Genomic DNA, 18755 nt, shown 5'->3' with positions numbered 1-18755 from the left:
TAGCAAAACATGATCCATTTTTGAAATAAACAAGCTAATTTCGAAGTTAATCTTGAAGTAATTTAACCTACATGTCTCAGAAAATTTTTTACCTGATCGAATTCTTCAAAAGGTGGGCACAATTTTCCAAAAAGAGGCGCCAGACTTGCTTCCGTTCGGTGAGGGAGGGGCAACTGACCTTTCTTAAATCCGCGACTGAAACAGCATTTTAAAGGCTGTTCATTTCTGAAAAAAAGATGTCTCGAATTATTTATCAGAGTAAAAGACAGGTAAAAGTACAGAATGCGCTAAAAATTTCAGGAAAACTAGATCAAAAGTGGCTTAGAGAAAAGCAAACATTTTGAAACATGTTGCTACAGCTTTTATAGATCGAAAACTCTACGCTAGGAAAAATATATACCCAGTTGTGGATCGTGAAAGGCCAATCAGAAACGCGATCACATGACTGTTGAGGTTGTCCAATCAGTGCCGCTTGCCTATTTCGAAATTACACAAAACCACAAAAGATAAAGTGCAGCAGTTGAGATAAAGTCCGAATGCCTTAACTATTCTCATTGCTGAAACACCTGAGCAATTGCAAGAAATATTAAATAAAGTTACTTAGTTTTTCTTTAGGCTCGCGGCACTGATTGGTCAACTATACCGGTCTTGTGCTTGCGTTTTTCTGATTGGCCTATTTCGATCCACAACTGGGTATATATTTTTCAAACGTGTTTTTTCGGAACCTATTCTGACGTTTTATGCTCTGAGGAGTGTCAGACGAAAAAGCTTTAAGTATGTTGTAAAATGTTTGCTTTTTTCAATACCATTTTTAAATAAAGTTAATGAGGAAGGGAAAATGCATGGAATGAAGATAAATGCTGAAAAAACCAGAATTATGTTGGTATCAAAAGTAATGCCAAGCGCCAAATTTCATATTACTGTTGACAACGACATAATTAAACAAGTAGATTCATTTGTATATTTAGGACAACTATTGATAAAGGATGCTAAGTGCGATAAAGAAATCCTACGTCGTATATCTATAGCCCGAGGAACATTTAACAAAATGAAGTCAACATTAACAAATAGCCACATCAATTTTGAGACGAGAAAGATAATTCTGAAATGCTATGTATGGAGTACCTTATTTTATGGAGTAGAGACATGGACGGTAACAACAACACTTGAGAAACGTCTTGAAGCATTTGAGATGTGGTCGTATAGGAAAATGCTGAAATTGTCATGGACGGAGAAAATAAAAAAATGATGAAGTTCTTCAACGAATGAATGAAGAAAGAAAGCTGATCAATATCTTGAAGGACAGGAAACTGAAATATTTTGGGCATTTGATACGGCTGAATAACATATACAGAACACTGATAGAAGGATATATAGATGGAAAGAGAGGCAGCGGTCGCCCAAGGATGAGTTGGTATGACAACATAATGGAGTGGACTGGGATGCGGTATGAGAGGGCAACAAGAACTGCAATGGACCGAGACAAATAGAGAGCTACTGTGTCATCCAACGTCGAAAGATTTGGAACATATAGAAGAAGAAGAACAGATCCAACTATTTCTTGTTATGACTACAACCTCAGACATTTGAGAAATGAAATGTGAAAACGTGAGAATGCAACCCCCTAGAGGGTTGTAACCCGCCTCTAGGATACAGCGAGTCTCGGCGATGGCAGGATTTAAGAGAGAATACAACTTCTGATCTTTCAGACGATTTGTTATATAGATCTATACTGAGGCCTTTCACAAGCACCTACAGCATGACAGGTATCTGACAGGTACGGACTCTCTCTCTCTAAACTAATTTTCTAAAAGGTTATATATAGGCGATGGTTAGGAAGAAGGAAGTACACGCGGGGGCTGTGTCAGCAGTTTCCTAAGATGCGGAATGATTTCTTGGCAGAAATAATGCCTAAAAGGGGGCATGAGATAATGCGTTTTATAAAAGAATACCATTACCTCAGCAAATCTTGTGCAGAGAAAATCCTTAAGACAAAAGATAGGCCTACTGCATCACGCACAGTTGCCAATGTAATGCGTGATGAGGAACTACTAGTACAATAATATAACTTACGTAATATGCGTAATGATGCGTCTGCAAATACTCCTATAGGAAATATGCGATGTTCTAAATGCAAAGGGCCTAAATGAACATAAATCATATAATAATAATAATAATAATAACGCGAAAGCTGACTCTATCACAGGGTTATCGTTTTGGGGGGTGTACGGGGATGCAGAGATGCGGGAGTTGCAAAGAATGTGAGTTTTTTGCCATCTAGGGATGCCTACTTGCTTTCGAACATTTCGCTAGGTGATCCAAAGCCATTCCTAATAGTTTTTTTTCAGATTTTGGAAATTTTTTAGAACTGAGAAATTCAGACTAACGTTTCACTTTGGTTTCTGTTTCGGTATTCCAATGCTAACTTTGAGCGATATTTGAAAACATTTTGTTCAATTATTGAGGAGAAGTCAAAAGAGAGACATAAAGACACGTTCATAAAAAGAATAGAAGCTATACACACAATTGCGACACAACTAGCTGATCATAAAAGCTCAAGAAGATAATAACGCTATTTCTTTAAAACTTTGTTCTTTCTAAAATGGTTCAATACAAAGTTAACAATGTTCTTGCATCTAAACATAAACAATTTCAATACATAATAAGAAAGGTATAAAAAAGACCATTAAATAAAAATTTGTAATGGTTACTTAGCTATCATTTGTAACTTCTGTACATTTTACCTTTCTACTAAAGGTATACGGGGTATAAATATACATTGCAGCCACCTTAGATTTGCTATAAGATAGAAACCTTTATAAACTTTGAGCACCAATTCGTGCTTCTCAAAGGCCCAAAGCTAAGGCATCTTCAAAAATTCATTCGATCGTCGTGTTTGGGGGTTTAACTATTTAACCCCCTTTCCCGGATTCTTTTATTTCACAGCAAAGACAGATCTCATATCTTTCCTTTCTATTTCAAAAAATAAAAACCTAGCCGATGAACGTTTGCACTATTGATTAAATTTCAGCATTGGCTATTTACTGCACTGCAGTCTTTGATAAACTGCGCAAAGGTGCCAACGAAGGACGATGCAATTACATCTCTTCGAACTAGCTGTGCACATACAACTATTTCATTCACCGAGTCCTAGAATTTTCACAAAATAATTTTCACTGATCGTCTCCTCATTTTCTGGAGTTTCTCTCTCAGTTCTCCAGTCTTCTTCAAATCAAAGCCCTCTCTTGCCAGTATTTTCTGGTAGCCATAATTTCTCCCAAATTTGTACCGAAAGTAGTCCAAATAATCCACTTCGTCCATCATCAGTTTGCTGCAAAACGACCGGTGAAAGCGGTCAACTTTTTGTCCCAAAACAAGACTCTTGATCGTTACGTTTAGACGAAATGCCTTTTGCTCGACCTCAGCTGGGGAGCATATCTCTCTAACATCAGCATTTCTTTTCTTAAACTCAGCTACGTCATCCCAAAATTCCTTGCCTTGTTTGCGGATTTTATCCCAAAAAGTTTGATTAAATCGTTTATACAAAGCAACATCAGCGGCATTCCATTTCAAGATTTGTTCTCTTGTTTTACTATTTAGTTTTCGCTTTTTATATTTCATTGCATTCATTTTTATATACAAAATATCATCAAAATCCCAGCAAAATTGCCGCATCATCAAAACGAGGCTTTCGTCGAAATATTCTAATATCAGAACGAGATCCAGCTCGTTTTCAAGTTTCTTGATAGCATTTTTAACTACTTGTGAATGGGCAAACTCAAGAAAGTCGTAACCAAGGTCGTACATCATTCCACTTTGAATGAGATTCATAACATCTGGTAGATCACCAAGTCTCATTGATAAAGAGTAGAGGTACTTGTCAGGATCCTTGAGGAACTCCTCAATAGGATTCTTGTGATGCCGCAGTCCAAGTATTTTGTCGATTTCAAAATAATGGAAAGAGCTAACGAACTGCGATATAGGTTCACGAAGAATTGTTATGTATTTTGTGTTCTTCTTCATTATCACATCCATTTGTTCTCTATTGTAGCGTGCATGATTGCAGAATATGTTAGCTGTTTCGCCATCTAACCGTAGCAAGTCTGCGAACGTCCAATGAAATTTTGACGGCCATTGAAACCTGTAGTCCCCAGCAGATGGTATTGCCATTCGCAGCTCTCGTAAATCACCAAATCTATTGAGGATGTTCGTTACAGTGCTGCTACCAGTCTTGTGTGTCTTGATAAACAGAATATTCTCAACCGGCTTGCATCTACGAGAGAAACCCGAAAAGTGCTGTAAAGGAAATGCAATGAAAGCTAGAGAGGGAAACTTATGAAGTGAAATGTAGAGAGTAGAGCACCTGTAACTGACAGCAACAGTTATGAGCTACCTTTTATGACTGATGAGAAAGTAGAATCAATTTGCTACGATGACCAGGAAACCAAACAACCCTTTTTGGGATATTTTGTCCTGCCTGCTGCTCAATTATGGAACTTTTATAGACAAATCTATAGCCGCTTTCCAGAATTTTTTTCCTAGAAAGCCACACCCCCCAGTAAATAATTAAGATGCCCACTCCCTTCAAGGCAGGAGATTTGTAACTAATCTACCGCTTGAACACAAACTCTTGGCTAGTCTATCTTCTTTAATTATTAAGGATGTCTGGTGAAGTGAGATTTGCTATATTGGTATATTTTTTTCATCTATACAAGAAAATCATGAAAATTGCTATTTTTTCTATGCTGTATAGGCAGGGCTGTGCACTTTTTGGTGTATGCAGGAAGATTTTATGTTGCTACTCCGAGTTTTATGCTAAATGCAATAATCAGCCAACTCAGAAACTATGTTACTACTTTGATCATATCTTTACTTACAACGGGCTAGAGAACATATTCCTATTTTGCTTTCCCGTCACACAAAAGTTCTTTGGGGAACGAATACTTTGAAACTTCATCCAAGCAAACATTGCATTTTTTCAAATTTATATTGCCTTCTTTGCCGAAATGAGCACCATGATGCCCCAAAGTAAGAAGATTTTTCCACTATTATTTAAGAAAAGGAGAAACAGTTTAAAATTACCGCTGTTTGGCATAGATCTTTTCCAGCTCCTTGCCGACATCAATATCTTCGCCAACTGGTAAAGAATTGACTTTGTAAGAGGAATTTCTAAGAGGCATGCTGATGGGCTGCTCTGTGACGACTTTATCGCTAGAAAAAAGAATTAATCGAAAATGTTAGGGAATATGCACTGTATTCTTGTGATTGCCATCTCACGATATCGTTTATTATTGTTGAATCTTCGCCAAAAATATGTGTACTATGAAAATATCTATCACAAAGAAAGTATTAGAATATCTTACGGACAGACAAAACTGCGTACCTAGGCGTAGGAGACATGGGCTGGGCTGAAAGGGCTGTAGCAACACCCCCCCCCCCCCCATCAGGCAACGTTTTTTGCATTTCAGGCATCATTCAAGCAGTTCCATCTCAATTGAAACAATTCTATTCGGGCAAGACGTTTTGTATCCGCTACGTCCATGACTGCGTACAGTTTACATATTTAGTCAAGTTTAGACATCGTTTTTTGAAATATTGCATGCAATTCTTTGTTAATCTGAATAATCATAGAGATAATTCAACCGAGGCATGATTCAAATCAGAATATTCTATTTTCCTATCTATTCATATTCAATTTATAACCTTTTGTTTTTTGTATGGTACGCAATATTGACAAGAGGGGTGCAAAATGTTATAAGGCACTGGATTTTAATTTCGCTTGATAAACACTTTAGCACTCAAAACAACGAGTATTTTTAAAGTGATCGGCATTCAAGTTGCTTTTGCATGCAGCTCACTCATTGTATGTCCTACGATAGTATTGGAGCATGAGCCATTGGGTACCTCTCATTCGATCGTCGACATAATACCAATCGTGTCGTATTATCGTATCATATCATGTTTTATTCAGGCGATTGTAAAGTAGAGTAAAGGGTTGAAAATAGAGCAACATTTAAAAATCGTGTTTTAACGAAGAATTTTTCAAACCATGAAATACATCATAAAATTGCACAACGATTGGTAATTTCACATTCACAGAAATTTTAATTTGTTGGAACAAAAATGAACAGTTCATATTTTACAGTTTGGCTCTGTTGAATCTTTCTGACGACGAAAGAAAAAATACGTAGCAACCTTGAGTATAATTTGGATATGAATATCGGACGATACCAAAAGGCAGGGGCGGAAATTCAACTTTCAGATGAGGGGGCAAAGCATATGTGCAAGTATCGGTGCCATGTAGCTCAAATTAAACGAAGAAGCTACAATCCACAATTGTCAGGCATGAGTGCAAACGAATATATAATCATAGTTTCATTTTTCATGTTTGCACACGATGAAAGGTGTAAGATTTGGTCTAAGACGTAGCGAACAGGTCTAAGATGTAGCGAACAGTGAATTGTGGAACCAAATGTGTGACTATGACCAAACATCGGCCGACATCAAACAGCACAATTTCAGGTGTCCTGACGTCTCGGGCAAATCAATTCCTAGATCATGTTAGATCGAATGCTAGATCAAATCTTAGTTCTTTTACCACCATTAGCGTAGCAGATGCTAAACCTTTAGCAGGGCTTAGGATTTTTTAGCAGGACAGAGCTGCCCGAATGGAGCTTGAAATGCGACAATTTTTGCCTGTTTATGAGGGCTGCATCCCTCCCAGCCCCCATGTCTCCTATGCGTATGTTTACCACAGACCTTACATCGTGTACATTCATTATAATCCCAATTTTAAGGGTCCTGACGTCATCTGCAAAGAACCCAACCTTTACCTGGCATGATATTAGATCAAATCTCACATCAAGTCTGAGACCAAATCTAACACCTGACATCGTGAGCAAACGACCCTACATCTTGCCAAACATGACGGTCGATCAAATTTGTGAGTAAGTGTTTACAAAGGTAATAACGCAATGCTTCTTCCCTGATGTTCAAAGAGACATTCCATGGCGCATTACAATATTTTTGCATTGCATACTATATCGAGATGCATTTGAACCAGTGTGACTTCTGGTTTTGTCGATTCGTTGCTTTAACCACTGACCATAGAAACTTCTTTGTAAATAGATACCATGAAAAGGCAAATTTAACTAAAAACTTTTTTCCTCAGCGATCATCGTCATAAATAAACAGTAAGCATGCAAAATTTCGAGTAATGATATCAACAAACCGTTTCGAGTGATTCCTTTCTGCGGTTTCATCGTTATACCAATTTTTCTCTCCACGATATGTCTCTGCTTTAAAAAGGTTAGTGTTATCCAGCTTACAAAAGACAATCCAGAGGATATAGAAGGATGCAAGCCATGAGATCAACAGCACAAAACATTGGGGTCTGTGGAGTATCATAGGGCTTCATCTGTTTCCCATTGACATCTTCTCTTTTCAAAGACAGAGTCATAGTTTTATTTTGCAAACAAGTTAAATGATCAACTGTTTCGAATGTTTTTTACACCTACAAGACTCTAGGTACTTCATGTAAATAGCTTTTGATCTAGTGTCATGTAAAGGTCATCCAAGGACGGGGGTTTCGGCATACCACTATATTATTGTTGCTTGATGCCACAAAGATGAAAAAATGTTTATCTAAATACAATGGTGCCTACATTCATGCAAAAATCTATTCTTGTTGTCGAGAGCGCAGAGCTCGGTTTTCTTATATCTGGAGACCAATCTTACAAAGATATATTCTCGAAAATATCTTTTTGCATCTTTTAGCTTCATTTTTGGAGCCGCCCCCCCAGTCGACTGTCTTCCATGAACTCGGTACGGTCCAATGCGCGGCTTATGCACGATTACAGGTACTGACACCTTAATAACAAATCAAGAGGCCTACCACTATGCGATGATGGCTAACCTAGTCTTGATTTAAGTAATTGTGCAGAACAAGGGTACCTGCAGGGTTCAAGAACCAAGTCATCTTCAATTGTGATTTGCTTGAATAAGGGTTAGTAAACTACCTTTTATTTTAAGATCAAGCCAGACTGCAGTCACGAAGCTTGACCTTCCAGGCCAGGAGGGGGAAGGGTCGCGAATAGTAGTAGCACGTACCCATGGGGGCAAATATGCAGAAAAAGTTAGGTTGTTTTTGGTCAGAATATATCGCATTCGTTTTCCTACAAGGCTCCTTACCAACCTCTATCTATGTTTACGAACATAGTGAACGTGCTTTAATTTGTACATTTAGACAAACGAATGAGTGCTATTCCATCTACCAAGGTTTTAAAAGTCGAAAATGTTCATAAGAAAACCTTTTCATCTAAACTAATAAAGGTTACACAAAAGAAAATATGGGTGGATTGGTGCTAGGTATAGGAATAGTACTTGTCTGGTCCCAGTCTTTTTGGTAATATCAATATTAACGTTGATGTTGAATTTGTGGCATTGGAAACGAAAATAACCTTTAAACAAAAGGTACATTGAATATCCTTTCACTGAGATATGACTTCTTCAATTTAATAAAGGCCATGGATTTCTGTGATTTTGTTAGCTTTGTAGCAAGTATTGTACTAAACTGTCAGAAATCAAGCGGCCACACAAACCCAATTAGCTCTGTGATCTGATGAAGATGGCAGATTCCGATTTTTCTGCATCAACTTTTCGGTTTTGGTTTTCTCTCAAATTTTTCTTATATCTCAAATTTGGGCCATTTATTTTCATCATAAGAATTTGAATTCACATCAACAAGAGTTATCTTTTCTGAACAGCAGCATTAGCAAAATGGATGCAGGTGGCAATAGCCTGAAATGGAAAATAGTGATCAGTTGTTGCACAATTTGTAAGATCCATTATGATAAATACAGGTTAACATTGGAGTGGGCAATTTATTTTCATCATAAGAAGAATTTGAAATGTCAGCTAAAAATAGCCCCAAATAGCCCAAAATAGTCCAGTCTGAAAGGCACGTTCGCATTTGCAGTCAATGTAATGAATAAGTTTCCATTTTAATTTCTACAGGGCCCTGACCTACAGGATGCCGCGGGTTGCAAAGTTGTATTTTATTATATTAAATACCTTCAGTTGTATTTTATTAAATACCTTTCCTAAACAAGTTTTCTTCCTTTTTAAAACGTTTGCCCATAGTCACTGTCCGTTCCGTTTTAAAATTTCAGCAGGGCAACATAAACAATCTTTAATACTGCCATGGTATCAATATGTTTAGGGGTTTCAGTTCCTTACAGTGGCCGCTCCAGCCTGGTATAAGGGAGGGGGGGCATAAGGTGTGTCAGGGACAACGCCCTTTTACCACGCCCTTATTTCCCTGTTTGAAACATTTTCTTCTGGAGGAAACATCTCTTGTCTCCCAAGAAATGTCATCTAAATGTGACGATCTAGATAACATACATACCCCCCCCCCCCGAAGTTTTCTCATTAGGTTTGCAAGAATCTCAAGGACTAGTCCCCATTCCCCCCGTGGCTCCGCCACTTATTCCTTAGCACCCTATGGTATCCTTGGTTCAATTAGCTCGCAACTGTCAGGGTGCCTTTAATTGGCTTGCGACGGTCAGGGCCTTTTTTGATCGACTTGCAACCCTCAGCAACCCTTGCATTCAAATGCACTGGGCCCGCCACTTTTGCAACAATACAGAAACACTTCTCATTGGTCACGTTCAATGAGGTGGTCACGTTCAACTACCATGGCTTCATCTGTGCTGCACAGGGTGGTACGGACTTCAGGCAAGTAGTTGATGGGCAAAAAGCTGCGGAAACTCCAACGAGATTGTTTAAATGGCTAATAATAGCCTCTGTCCCTCGCAAGGAATATCGCTATTGTTCATCGATTTCAGGGAGCAGAGCTTAATAACGCGGATACTATAAAGGTCGTCTGTCCATTAAGACATAGCTGTGATAATGAATGAGAGCTCACAATGGCAGTTTTTGGTAGCACTGCCTTTCGATAAAAGGCACGTTTGGAAGTTTCGAAGTAGCAGTGTTAAAAATGAAAAGGCCTAGAAACCTTTTACTTGGATTAAAAACAAAATGAATGGTAATACTTCCAAAGTCAGAGACAACCACAAACTACTTTAGTAACATGTTATGATTTCACATTTAAGGAAAAATAAGTTCATAGTATATAGTGTCTTTGAAAAGTGTACACAGGTGTGGCAATGCAAATGAGAATTTTAGCTTTTTGGCTTCTTTGCTATAAATATCGGCTTGATGTGAATCGGTTTGTGGATGGCAAACGGCGAAAAAGGGAAACCAACTATAAAAACATTATTTTCTTTGTACCGAAATCTAATGGTTCCTTGATAGAAGCCTCTAGGTGATAAATTCCACAGGTTGAAACAAGTCGCCATGCTCATCCATGTTTCATACTGTTTGGGTTTTTCCAAAATTTTCATAAGATTTTCCTCGTCTTCAGCAGACTTCTCCATTTTGATATAGGCAACGTATGATTTACCTTTTGTGTCTGGAATAAACTGACTTTTATGGGTGCACTGGTTTTTGGAATGATCCAAAACAACCGAGTTTCTAGAAAGAAAAATCCACAGATAGAACTCACACTGGCATAGAGAAGGCAAAAACAAGATATTTGTACTCAATTATTGCAAAAACCTAGTCACATAAGCATCGAAAACCTGTCGACTTCTTCAAACTTATAACTTAACGGGGAAATATTCCTTTTTTACGAAAGTAGAAATACGGTAAAGCGAGATTAAAATTCCTAGGAAGATACTTAGGGTTTTGCTTTTGCCCAAGGGCCTTCAAAAGCACTCGGCGACGCTGCAAAGAGAAGAGCAGAAAGCAAAAAAAGTATCGTTAACACTTAAAGACTCATTGCTAGCAATGGGCCTTTGCGAGCGTGGCGACGATCCAAACAATGGCAGTAAACTTCAGTAAACGGATTAACCAAAATTGATTTCAGACTGTCTAAAAATGCATTATGGGATGCTTGCGTAGCGCAATGGCTCATTGTTAGCAATGACTCTTTAAATCTCGTTAAGACTTAAATATCGTCAACACTTAAATCTCGTTAAGACTTAAGTTAATCAAGATAATCATACCAGTACCTGATCATTTCATGAATCTCTTTATCATACGACAGCTTCTTGAGTCTCTCGATGTTAAATTTGATACCCGAAATTTTGTTGAGGGGTTTGTTGGCAAAAAGCCTTTCGTGGAAGAATTCATTCATATTCACTCCCTTTGCACCGAAGTGGTACGTCCTTGATATTTCTGGCACTATACAATCTCTGCCCTTAAGATTATCGTCAAGTCTGAGCCACATATCCCAGTCAGCATCGCCAAGAAAGTCACCAGGCTTAGGCCATTTCGACTCCAGCTCATTTTTAAATATATCCCGCTTTAGTATCCTGCCAAAAAGCAATTGTTTAAAAAATTAGGAAAAATTTTCCTATAAAGTTAGAAGGCAAAATCAACATTTATAAAGCACCTTGATATTTTTCACAGTGATGGAAACTTGATCTAATCATTACAAGGACAATTAAACCCTCTATGTTAAAGTAATCTGGAGCACGGTCACGATAAGGAGAAACTGCTACAGTTTCCATAGCAATCATGACAGTTTTACAAACCATCCATTATCGTATTCTTACCATAAATCTTATCAGAGATCTTAAAAGCTTGATTAAATGAAATTTAATCACGTTCAATATGTTACAGGGTACGCCTTTCAGGTGCCCCTTGGGCTTTTGTTTTGGGCACAGATTGCACAATTGTGGAGTTTGTGTTTATTGTAGCAGTGCTCGAGTAAGCTTTACATTGTGTTTTTTATACGGCTAAAGCAACCAGCGTGCAAGTGTGCATTGGCTTTGGGTATTTAAACTTTGTCTTAGCACAGTTTCATTCCCACACGTTGCACGACAACTTGAAGTTGGACTTTGGAGAGGAAAGGTTTTTCCTTTGCGACCCTGCCCACCCAACCCTTGTCTATAATTTTTCAGGGGTTTTTATTTACATGCATGTTGACTTTCTACTTATTTTCGTGCATTAGTTAATGGCCGTATGGCTTGCGACTTTTTGCATGAACAAGGTGCTGCTAGTCGGCGGAAGAAGGCCATTGTTCTTCTTCTCAACCCCCTCAAAAACGGCTGGGGTTTATTTATGGCCGTCTTTGCGATTGGCGCACCGACAGCCCAAAACTAAATGGTTCAAATGATGAGAGAACACTACCTTCAGTCTTATGATTGACAATGGTAGAACATTATGAGGGCCATCCTACCCTTATTTGCTAATGGTTTTTGTTTAGTAACCTGGAACAAATATTAAATAACGAAAAACAAAAACTTTGCTGTCGGTAGGAGATATAGGGAATACTTTTTCGATTAACACATGACTGCCCATTTGATTAACACAACTTCTGCGAGTCGCAAAAACTTCCTTACTTCTTCCTAGCAAGCTTAGTAAAGAGTTTTGAAAAAAAGGCTCATACCACTCACCAACCAAGGCCAGGCATACCATTTATTCTGTAAAGCTGCGCTGGGTCTTGTACCACGTGTGAATACCCTTGATCATTCCAAGCAGAAACACAAAACAAACTTGGATCTGATATCAAAAGGGGGTATGTCTGACTAAAATAGTCCATTAAATCGTTTGAAACATCAAGGTCTTCTTCAAGAATAATCATGGCCTTTGCACCCGGATGCATATCAAAGGTTTCTTTGATCGTTTTTCTGTAATGGTTGCTAATCCGACAGACTCTGCCACAGTTGGTGTTATGCCTAACAAACTTGAGATTGTAGAGTTTACAAAGGGCCTCAGGTTCTTCGCACTGCTCGCAGTCAATATAAACAGTAATCATCGCATGATTTACCCCTGGCACCCTCAAGAAAACATCTAACATGCGATGCAGATAGAACGGCCTCTCCGCAGCCATAATTACTATTGGTATATCTGTAATGTTGCTACCTTTAAGAGGCTTGGGACTGAAATAAATTGGCTCTGGGTGAGAACAATTACAGATCTTGCCGTAAGCATCATGGCTACTACAAAAATTTCTTCTTCTTTCAGCTTCTTCTCCAAATCCAAAATTACATTCATTCTCTTTTGGAACCAATTGGAAATAAACATGAGCAGTGGCTGGAGGAGGCCAAACGTCGCTAATTACACCGCCCCTTCTTGTTGTCAAGCTAAATTTTTCTGTCAGTGGCTTATCCCCTTTTACTGTGATGAAAACCCAAGCATCCCTGATATAAATTTTCTTTATATGTTTACTACCATAACTAGCAATGACCTCTCTTGCATGCTGCTTCAAGGAAAAACTTGCTTCATCCAACGTCAGGAAGACAATCACTCTGCCTTGAGAAACAAATGAGAGAAACTCGCTGATCTCTTTGTCGTATGATGCAAGATAAGTGTCAAAAACACGAGATGCCATAACACTCCCCGTATGCTGGCTAAGTACAATTATATGCATTCCTCTGTTGCCCTCTTTTTTTTCATAAACAACTGCATCATCAATTGAAATGAAGGCATGTTGCTTGCCTGACTGGGCAGTTAGCAGCACCCTCTTTTTGACATCAAGGCTTGTATCTAAAACATCAGCCTCTGATATTTTGACTTGGGTGTCAAAGTCGATCTTCTCATGGCCTGAATCTTGGACGCGAATTAGTTCATCTGAGATCACAGTGCCTTGCTTTGAATCAACCTTTTTCATGTTTAAGAAATATACCAGATTCACGATTGCTGTTGTTACAACAGTCAGTGTCAGGAAAATCTGCAAAATACGATCGATAATTCCAGATCGTCTCACTCGGCTGATTTTTCTCATGTTTGTAATTTGCGCTATGCCATGTATTGCTACAGTACAAAACAGAAACTGAATCAAAACTGGGATGCGACTAAGGTTTACCTGGTAACATCCGGAAAATTTTATATCAGCCACATTATCTAACTTTTATTACTGATATCAATGCAAAATGACGGGGGTAGTGTTCACACTAAGAAAATGTCCTTTGTCAAGAGATTCTCTATAGGAACCATTCAAGGTGTCCACAATAAGAAGTTGGCCATTTATTTAGTTTTTACTTTATCGCAGAACTACGAATGACAGAAAGTACGATGCTACCCCCTAAGCACTTACAACCGTTTCCATGGGATACCGTTATTAAATCGTCAATGTATGCGAACTTGGTGCTTTTCCTCGCAGATCAAGTGCAAGGAGGCACACGTACGCGTCAGATCGAAAACATCAAGTCTGCCGAGATTGACTCTTTTCCATGCCAATTTAATTTCCAGAACTTTCATTGTAAATTTGCAACTTCCTTCTTGAATACTTTTTTTGGCTTGCTTTTTAATAAAGATTGGAGCTTAGAAGTTTCACTCACGTGTACTTTGTTATTAAATAGTTATTAACAAACGAAGAACTGGTGGCCTACACCTTAAAGTACGATATCGATAAAGTTCTAATCTTCACATGGCCTATACCTTAAAGTACGATATCGATAAAGTTTTAATCTTCACATGGCCTATACCTTAAAGTACGATATCGATAAAGTTTTAATCTTCACATGGCCTATACCTTAAAGTACGATATCGATAAAGTTCTAATCTTCACATGGCCTATACCTTAAAGTACGATATCGATAAAGTTCTAATCTTCACATGGCCTATACCTTAAAGTACGATATCGATAAAGTTCTAATCTTCACATGGCCTATACCTTAAAGTACGATATCGATAAAGTTCTAATCTTCACATGGCCTATACCTTAAAGTACGATATCGATAAAGTTTTAATCTCTAATCTGGGTTGCCAGATGCTTGGAGTGATTGGCGGCACAATTCTTCAAGTTTGACGGCCAAATTTGGCCAGCGAAACAAAATAAACATAATCTATATTTTGGCTAATTCTTTTGAGTAATAGTGTAATCGAAATTGGCTTCGTTTGTTACAAAAGCTCTCACTTGTTTTCAAATTCAATTTTATGTTATCTTTCACTTTCAGTCTTGCTTAGTTAAATTTAGGAGTTACTACCTAAACCATGGGTAGAGAAATACATATGGAAGTTAGAAGTCGGAATTGTCTAGTTTCTATTCTTCTCGACCTGATAGTCATAAATAAGCATGCTTAATAGTCATAAATTAGAATGAATAATTATTTCAAGTAAAGGGTTAGGGTTAGGTTTAGGGTTAGGTTTAGGGTTAGATTTAGGGTAAACTAATTACGTCGTCAGGTCGAGCAGTATGGAAACTAGACAGCTCCTTAGAAGTCAAAGTTCGACTTCGGATCCTTTTGAAATACGAGGTGGGCTCCACCAGGGATCACGACTAAACCCATTGTTTTTCTTTAACGTGTTATTTGAAGGTGCGAGATATGTTTCGTGGTGATAGCTTACTCAAAAAGAATCTGACTAAAGAAGTAGAGGATGACAACAATTGAAAAAGTGATTGCATGGTAGGTCTTTGAATGAACATTGGAAAGAAGAAGCTGTGCTTCCAATTAGAGTAAAAAGTATAAGGATAAGATGAGGGAATTCTTGGTGTTTGATTTCAGATTTTTTTGGGTCACAGAGATCAGACATTGCTTCCACACTAAGAAGCCATTACAAACGTCTCGAATGATCTTCATGCAGTGAAAACTTTTTATCTTAAACTTTAACTGGAAGCATATTCTGCTGTTTCCAGTATTGCCTTGAAAGATATTTTGAACAGAGTTAAATCTCAAACGCTGTAATCTTTCTCGTCATCCCAGTACACCGGATCAACGAATTTCACTGACTCAAAGATACAAAGGTCAAAAATTTGAAGGGGTTGAAATTCTTGAAAAGTCCTTTGATCTTTCCTTTAAAGGCCTCGCTGGATAGACTTGCAAAGACAGGGCCCACGCCACCATACGGAGGCCGGCGGGGCCAGCCCCCTCACTTTTTGGTAAGCAAAAATATTTCCAAAGAGGTTCTAAATTCAAGTTCGACTTATAGAACTTGGCCCCTCCAGCTTGAAATTCGTGGCGTGGGCCCTGAACGATGTAACCATATCTTTCAAAAAATGCTGGCCACAAAATAAAGAGTTTTTGATGGCCCTTCCGCTATGTCCAACAGTGTCAGCAGTGTGAGCTAGTTGAGTGCGCGAAGAACATCAATCATCGTTCCAAATTTAATTTCCTTTCTTAACCTGTTCCAAAGTAAACATTAGCCAGTTTTCTGTTTTCTTTTGCCATTTTACAAAATACAAACTATGAAATCATGTCTTGGACTTACCAAATTTCTTGATTCTAACAAAGACCATCTCCTTGTCGGTTTTTAAATTCCTGGTCGACAATGCAAGCCAACACTTATAATTGACATCGCATGTTTGCTCATTAAAATGATTAGAACTTTCTTGGGAGCGGCCTTTTTTTAAAAGACTATTTTTCAAATTGAATTGAACATAATTAAAAGATTTGATTTAGCTTAGAATCAGTTAAAATCATGTTTGCTAACACAGCATCTGATACTTTTGGAGATTAAAAGGGTGCTCTGTTAGAGACAAACTAAATGCACTACTTTAAATAAATCATCAGAGTGTGAATTCAGTCTAAATTTTTATCCAACTAACACTTTTCTTCTTCAAGGAATGAATACCCCTAGTTAAATCTAAGAAGACAAGAAAATAATTTTTTGTAACTGAAGAAAGGAATCAGTAAAATGCAAATTAAATTTTTTAATAGCCTAGTATATATCAGATCAAAAATCATTTCTTGTCAATAATCATTCTTGGACACTGGCAGTGTTCTATTGTATGTAGCTTAATTTTGCGTTTGAAACGAAGAATCATATTTGCTTGATGTGGTTGATCCAAGCTCATCAACTTCATTCCTTGCCTGTTCAAGGAACTGCTTTACTTCAACCAGTTTGTCATTTAATTGAGCATCTAAAGCAGTGATAAGGTATTCTTTTACAACTTCAGTACCACAGCAGCTGCTTAATAATTTGATTATTTCTAGTGACATCTGTTTGATGAATTTCTTCCTTTCTTCTGATGTCATTGAATCATCCAGACATAAATCCACCATCAGCCGGAGCAAGATCTTAAGTATCAAACCAACATGTTTATGAATTACAGGCCAGCAGTTCAGAACAAGGGTTTTGATAAGTTCAAGCCCCATTGTTCTGAGTTGACCCTCTTGACCATCATAAATTTCCAAAATAGAACTTATTGTTTTTGTCATAGAAAACAAGTACTTGATACAATTAATTTGAAGTTCTTTTGCAAAACTTATAATGTTTTCAAGCAGAACTTCCTTAACATTTCTCTTACTTTCATATTCAAGATTTGAGATCAGTTTTCTCATTATCTTATCCCACCTAGAATTCTTTTCTAAGCTGATTCTGCTAGGAAAAGGCTCTAATTTAAACAAAAGTGTTTTTAGGCAAGGTAAAAGAACTTGAAGTGTTGCAAATTTTGCTCTGTACAACATCTTGAATAAGACTTGATATATCAATTCTGAGTGGTTGTATAAGTTCAGTTCACTTGCATTAACATTTTCCAACAGATAGTGCAAGCCTCCAATCCCTAGCACCTGATTTTCATGATGGTAATCTTCAGCTACCTCTAGCAACAAAGGAATAAGGATCCTGAAATGTGAATTCAAGTTTGGGTACTTTACTTTCACAGTAGCAAAGAGAACGACATGCTTCAAACTCGGATCTTTTTTCCAACCATTTTTTGAAAACTGCAAGCAAACCTTCTCTAAAACTAAGCTTAGAACACCTTCAGTAAATATAAGCTCTGTACCAAAATGGTCTCCCTTTTCAGAATTCAATGTTGTCCCATACCCTATTAAAAGTTCCTCTGTGTTCCTTGAGTTGGTTAGTTTACAGGCAACTGTCACAAGACTTTTTGCTTCCTTTCTGGAACTTGGAGTTGTCCATTCATGTTTCCCCATGTGTGCAAATGCAAGAATAATCACTTCGGGCAAACAATACTTGGAAATTTGTTTGACAAACATTGTTTGGGTACCCTCTTTGTCAAGTATAAAATGCTTGTATATTGAATTAGCTATGTGATTAAGCACTCTCAAGCAGTTATGAGCAATATCTGAATACAAAGGCATTTGCTCATTACCTAGTAGACAAACATCTTTGTAATCTGGATGTTCTGGGAATCTTGAAAGTTTACAGATCTCTGAAATAACTTTAACAAGGGTCTCTTGTAACAGCTTTGTTGAAGAAATATCTGACAAACGCTTCATATTTTCTGTAGAGAAATATCCCTTTACCCAGCAAAGCAGTTGTGCTGTTAGCTCCATGCTTTTCTTTAGTAAGTTATTCATTTTTTCAGTTTGATTTCCTTGGATACATTTGTAACTCTTGTGCAGTCCAGTCTCTTCTTTCTCAATAAACTCTCCAATTGCAACTAGAAATTGTACAGCTGTGAAGAGTTCTTTAGAAAGCATGTTATTTAATATTTCTACGAGAGTTTCTATGTATTGATTTTCTTTGTATGTAGTGATGCAAAACTTTTTCGAAGCGCTCAAAGTATTAATAGCAACAAGTAAGATTTTTGCTTTCACGTTCATCTCCAAACCCAAGGGCTCTTCGCATATCTTAAGTAGCTCATCATTGAAATTGTTAAGCTCACATCTATACAGTAACGGTTCGATGGTAGATCTCAGCTCATAAGCAAACTTCTTATCGCCATCGGCTGCTTCTTTCGCCATCATTTGAATCTCCTCTCTCTTCTCTTCTAGGCCGCCATTCCACACTAGTAGAACCATGTGCATCCAGCCTCGTACACAAGCATCAAAACAAAAATG

At 37.7% G+C, this 18755-nt stretch overlaps 3 protein-coding genes across 3 annotated transcripts; all 3 read right to left on the bottom strand.

The window, feature by feature from the left end:
- Positions 1-2495: 2495 nt before the first annotated feature.
- On the bottom strand, positions 2496-7939 carry LOC135688536 (galactosylceramide sulfotransferase). Its single transcript, XM_065205431.2, has 3 exons — positions 7232-7939; positions 5083-5211; positions 2496-4273 (listed from the first exon to the last, which is right to left on the bottom strand). Exons 1-3 carry the CDS (start codon positions 7405-7407, stop codon positions 3160-3162), a joined length of 1419 nt encoding a protein of 472 aa, XP_065061503.2. The 5' UTR covers positions 7408-7939; the 3' UTR covers positions 2496-3159.
- Positions 7940-9416: 1477 nt separating this feature from the next.
- On the bottom strand, positions 9417-14361 carry LOC135688533 (protein O-linked-mannose beta-1,2-N-acetylglucosaminyltransferase 1). The gene is made up of 3 exons (XM_065205428.2): positions 12462-14361; positions 11073-11375; positions 9417-10533 (listed from the first exon to the last, which is right to left on the bottom strand). The coding sequence occupies exons 1-3, from the start codon at positions 13790-13792 to the stop codon at positions 10182-10184; spliced, it is 1986 nt and encodes a 661-aa protein (XP_065061500.2). The 5' UTR covers positions 13793-14361; the 3' UTR covers positions 9417-10181.
- A 1629-nt stretch (positions 14362-15990) lies between these two features.
- LOC135688534 (uncharacterized) lies at positions 15991-18752 on the bottom strand. The gene has a single exon (XM_065205429.2). It carries the CDS (start codon positions 18720-18722, stop codon positions 16746-16748), a length of 1977 nt encoding a protein of 658 aa, XP_065061501.2. The 5' UTR covers positions 18723-18752; the 3' UTR covers positions 15991-16745.
- Between the last annotated feature and the right edge of the window lie 3 nt (positions 18753-18755).

This window comes from Rhopilema esculentum, chromosome 19 (assembly GCF_057945365.1).
Source record: "Rhopilema esculentum isolate cy_ngs chromosome 19, ASM5794536v1, whole genome shotgun sequence".
In the NCBI taxonomy this organism is placed as follows: Eukaryota; Metazoa; Cnidaria; class Scyphozoa; order Rhizostomeae; family Rhizostomatidae; genus Rhopilema; species Rhopilema esculentum.
Note: the sequence above shows the minus strand (reverse complement) of the source record. Positions and strands in the feature narration are given on the sequence as shown.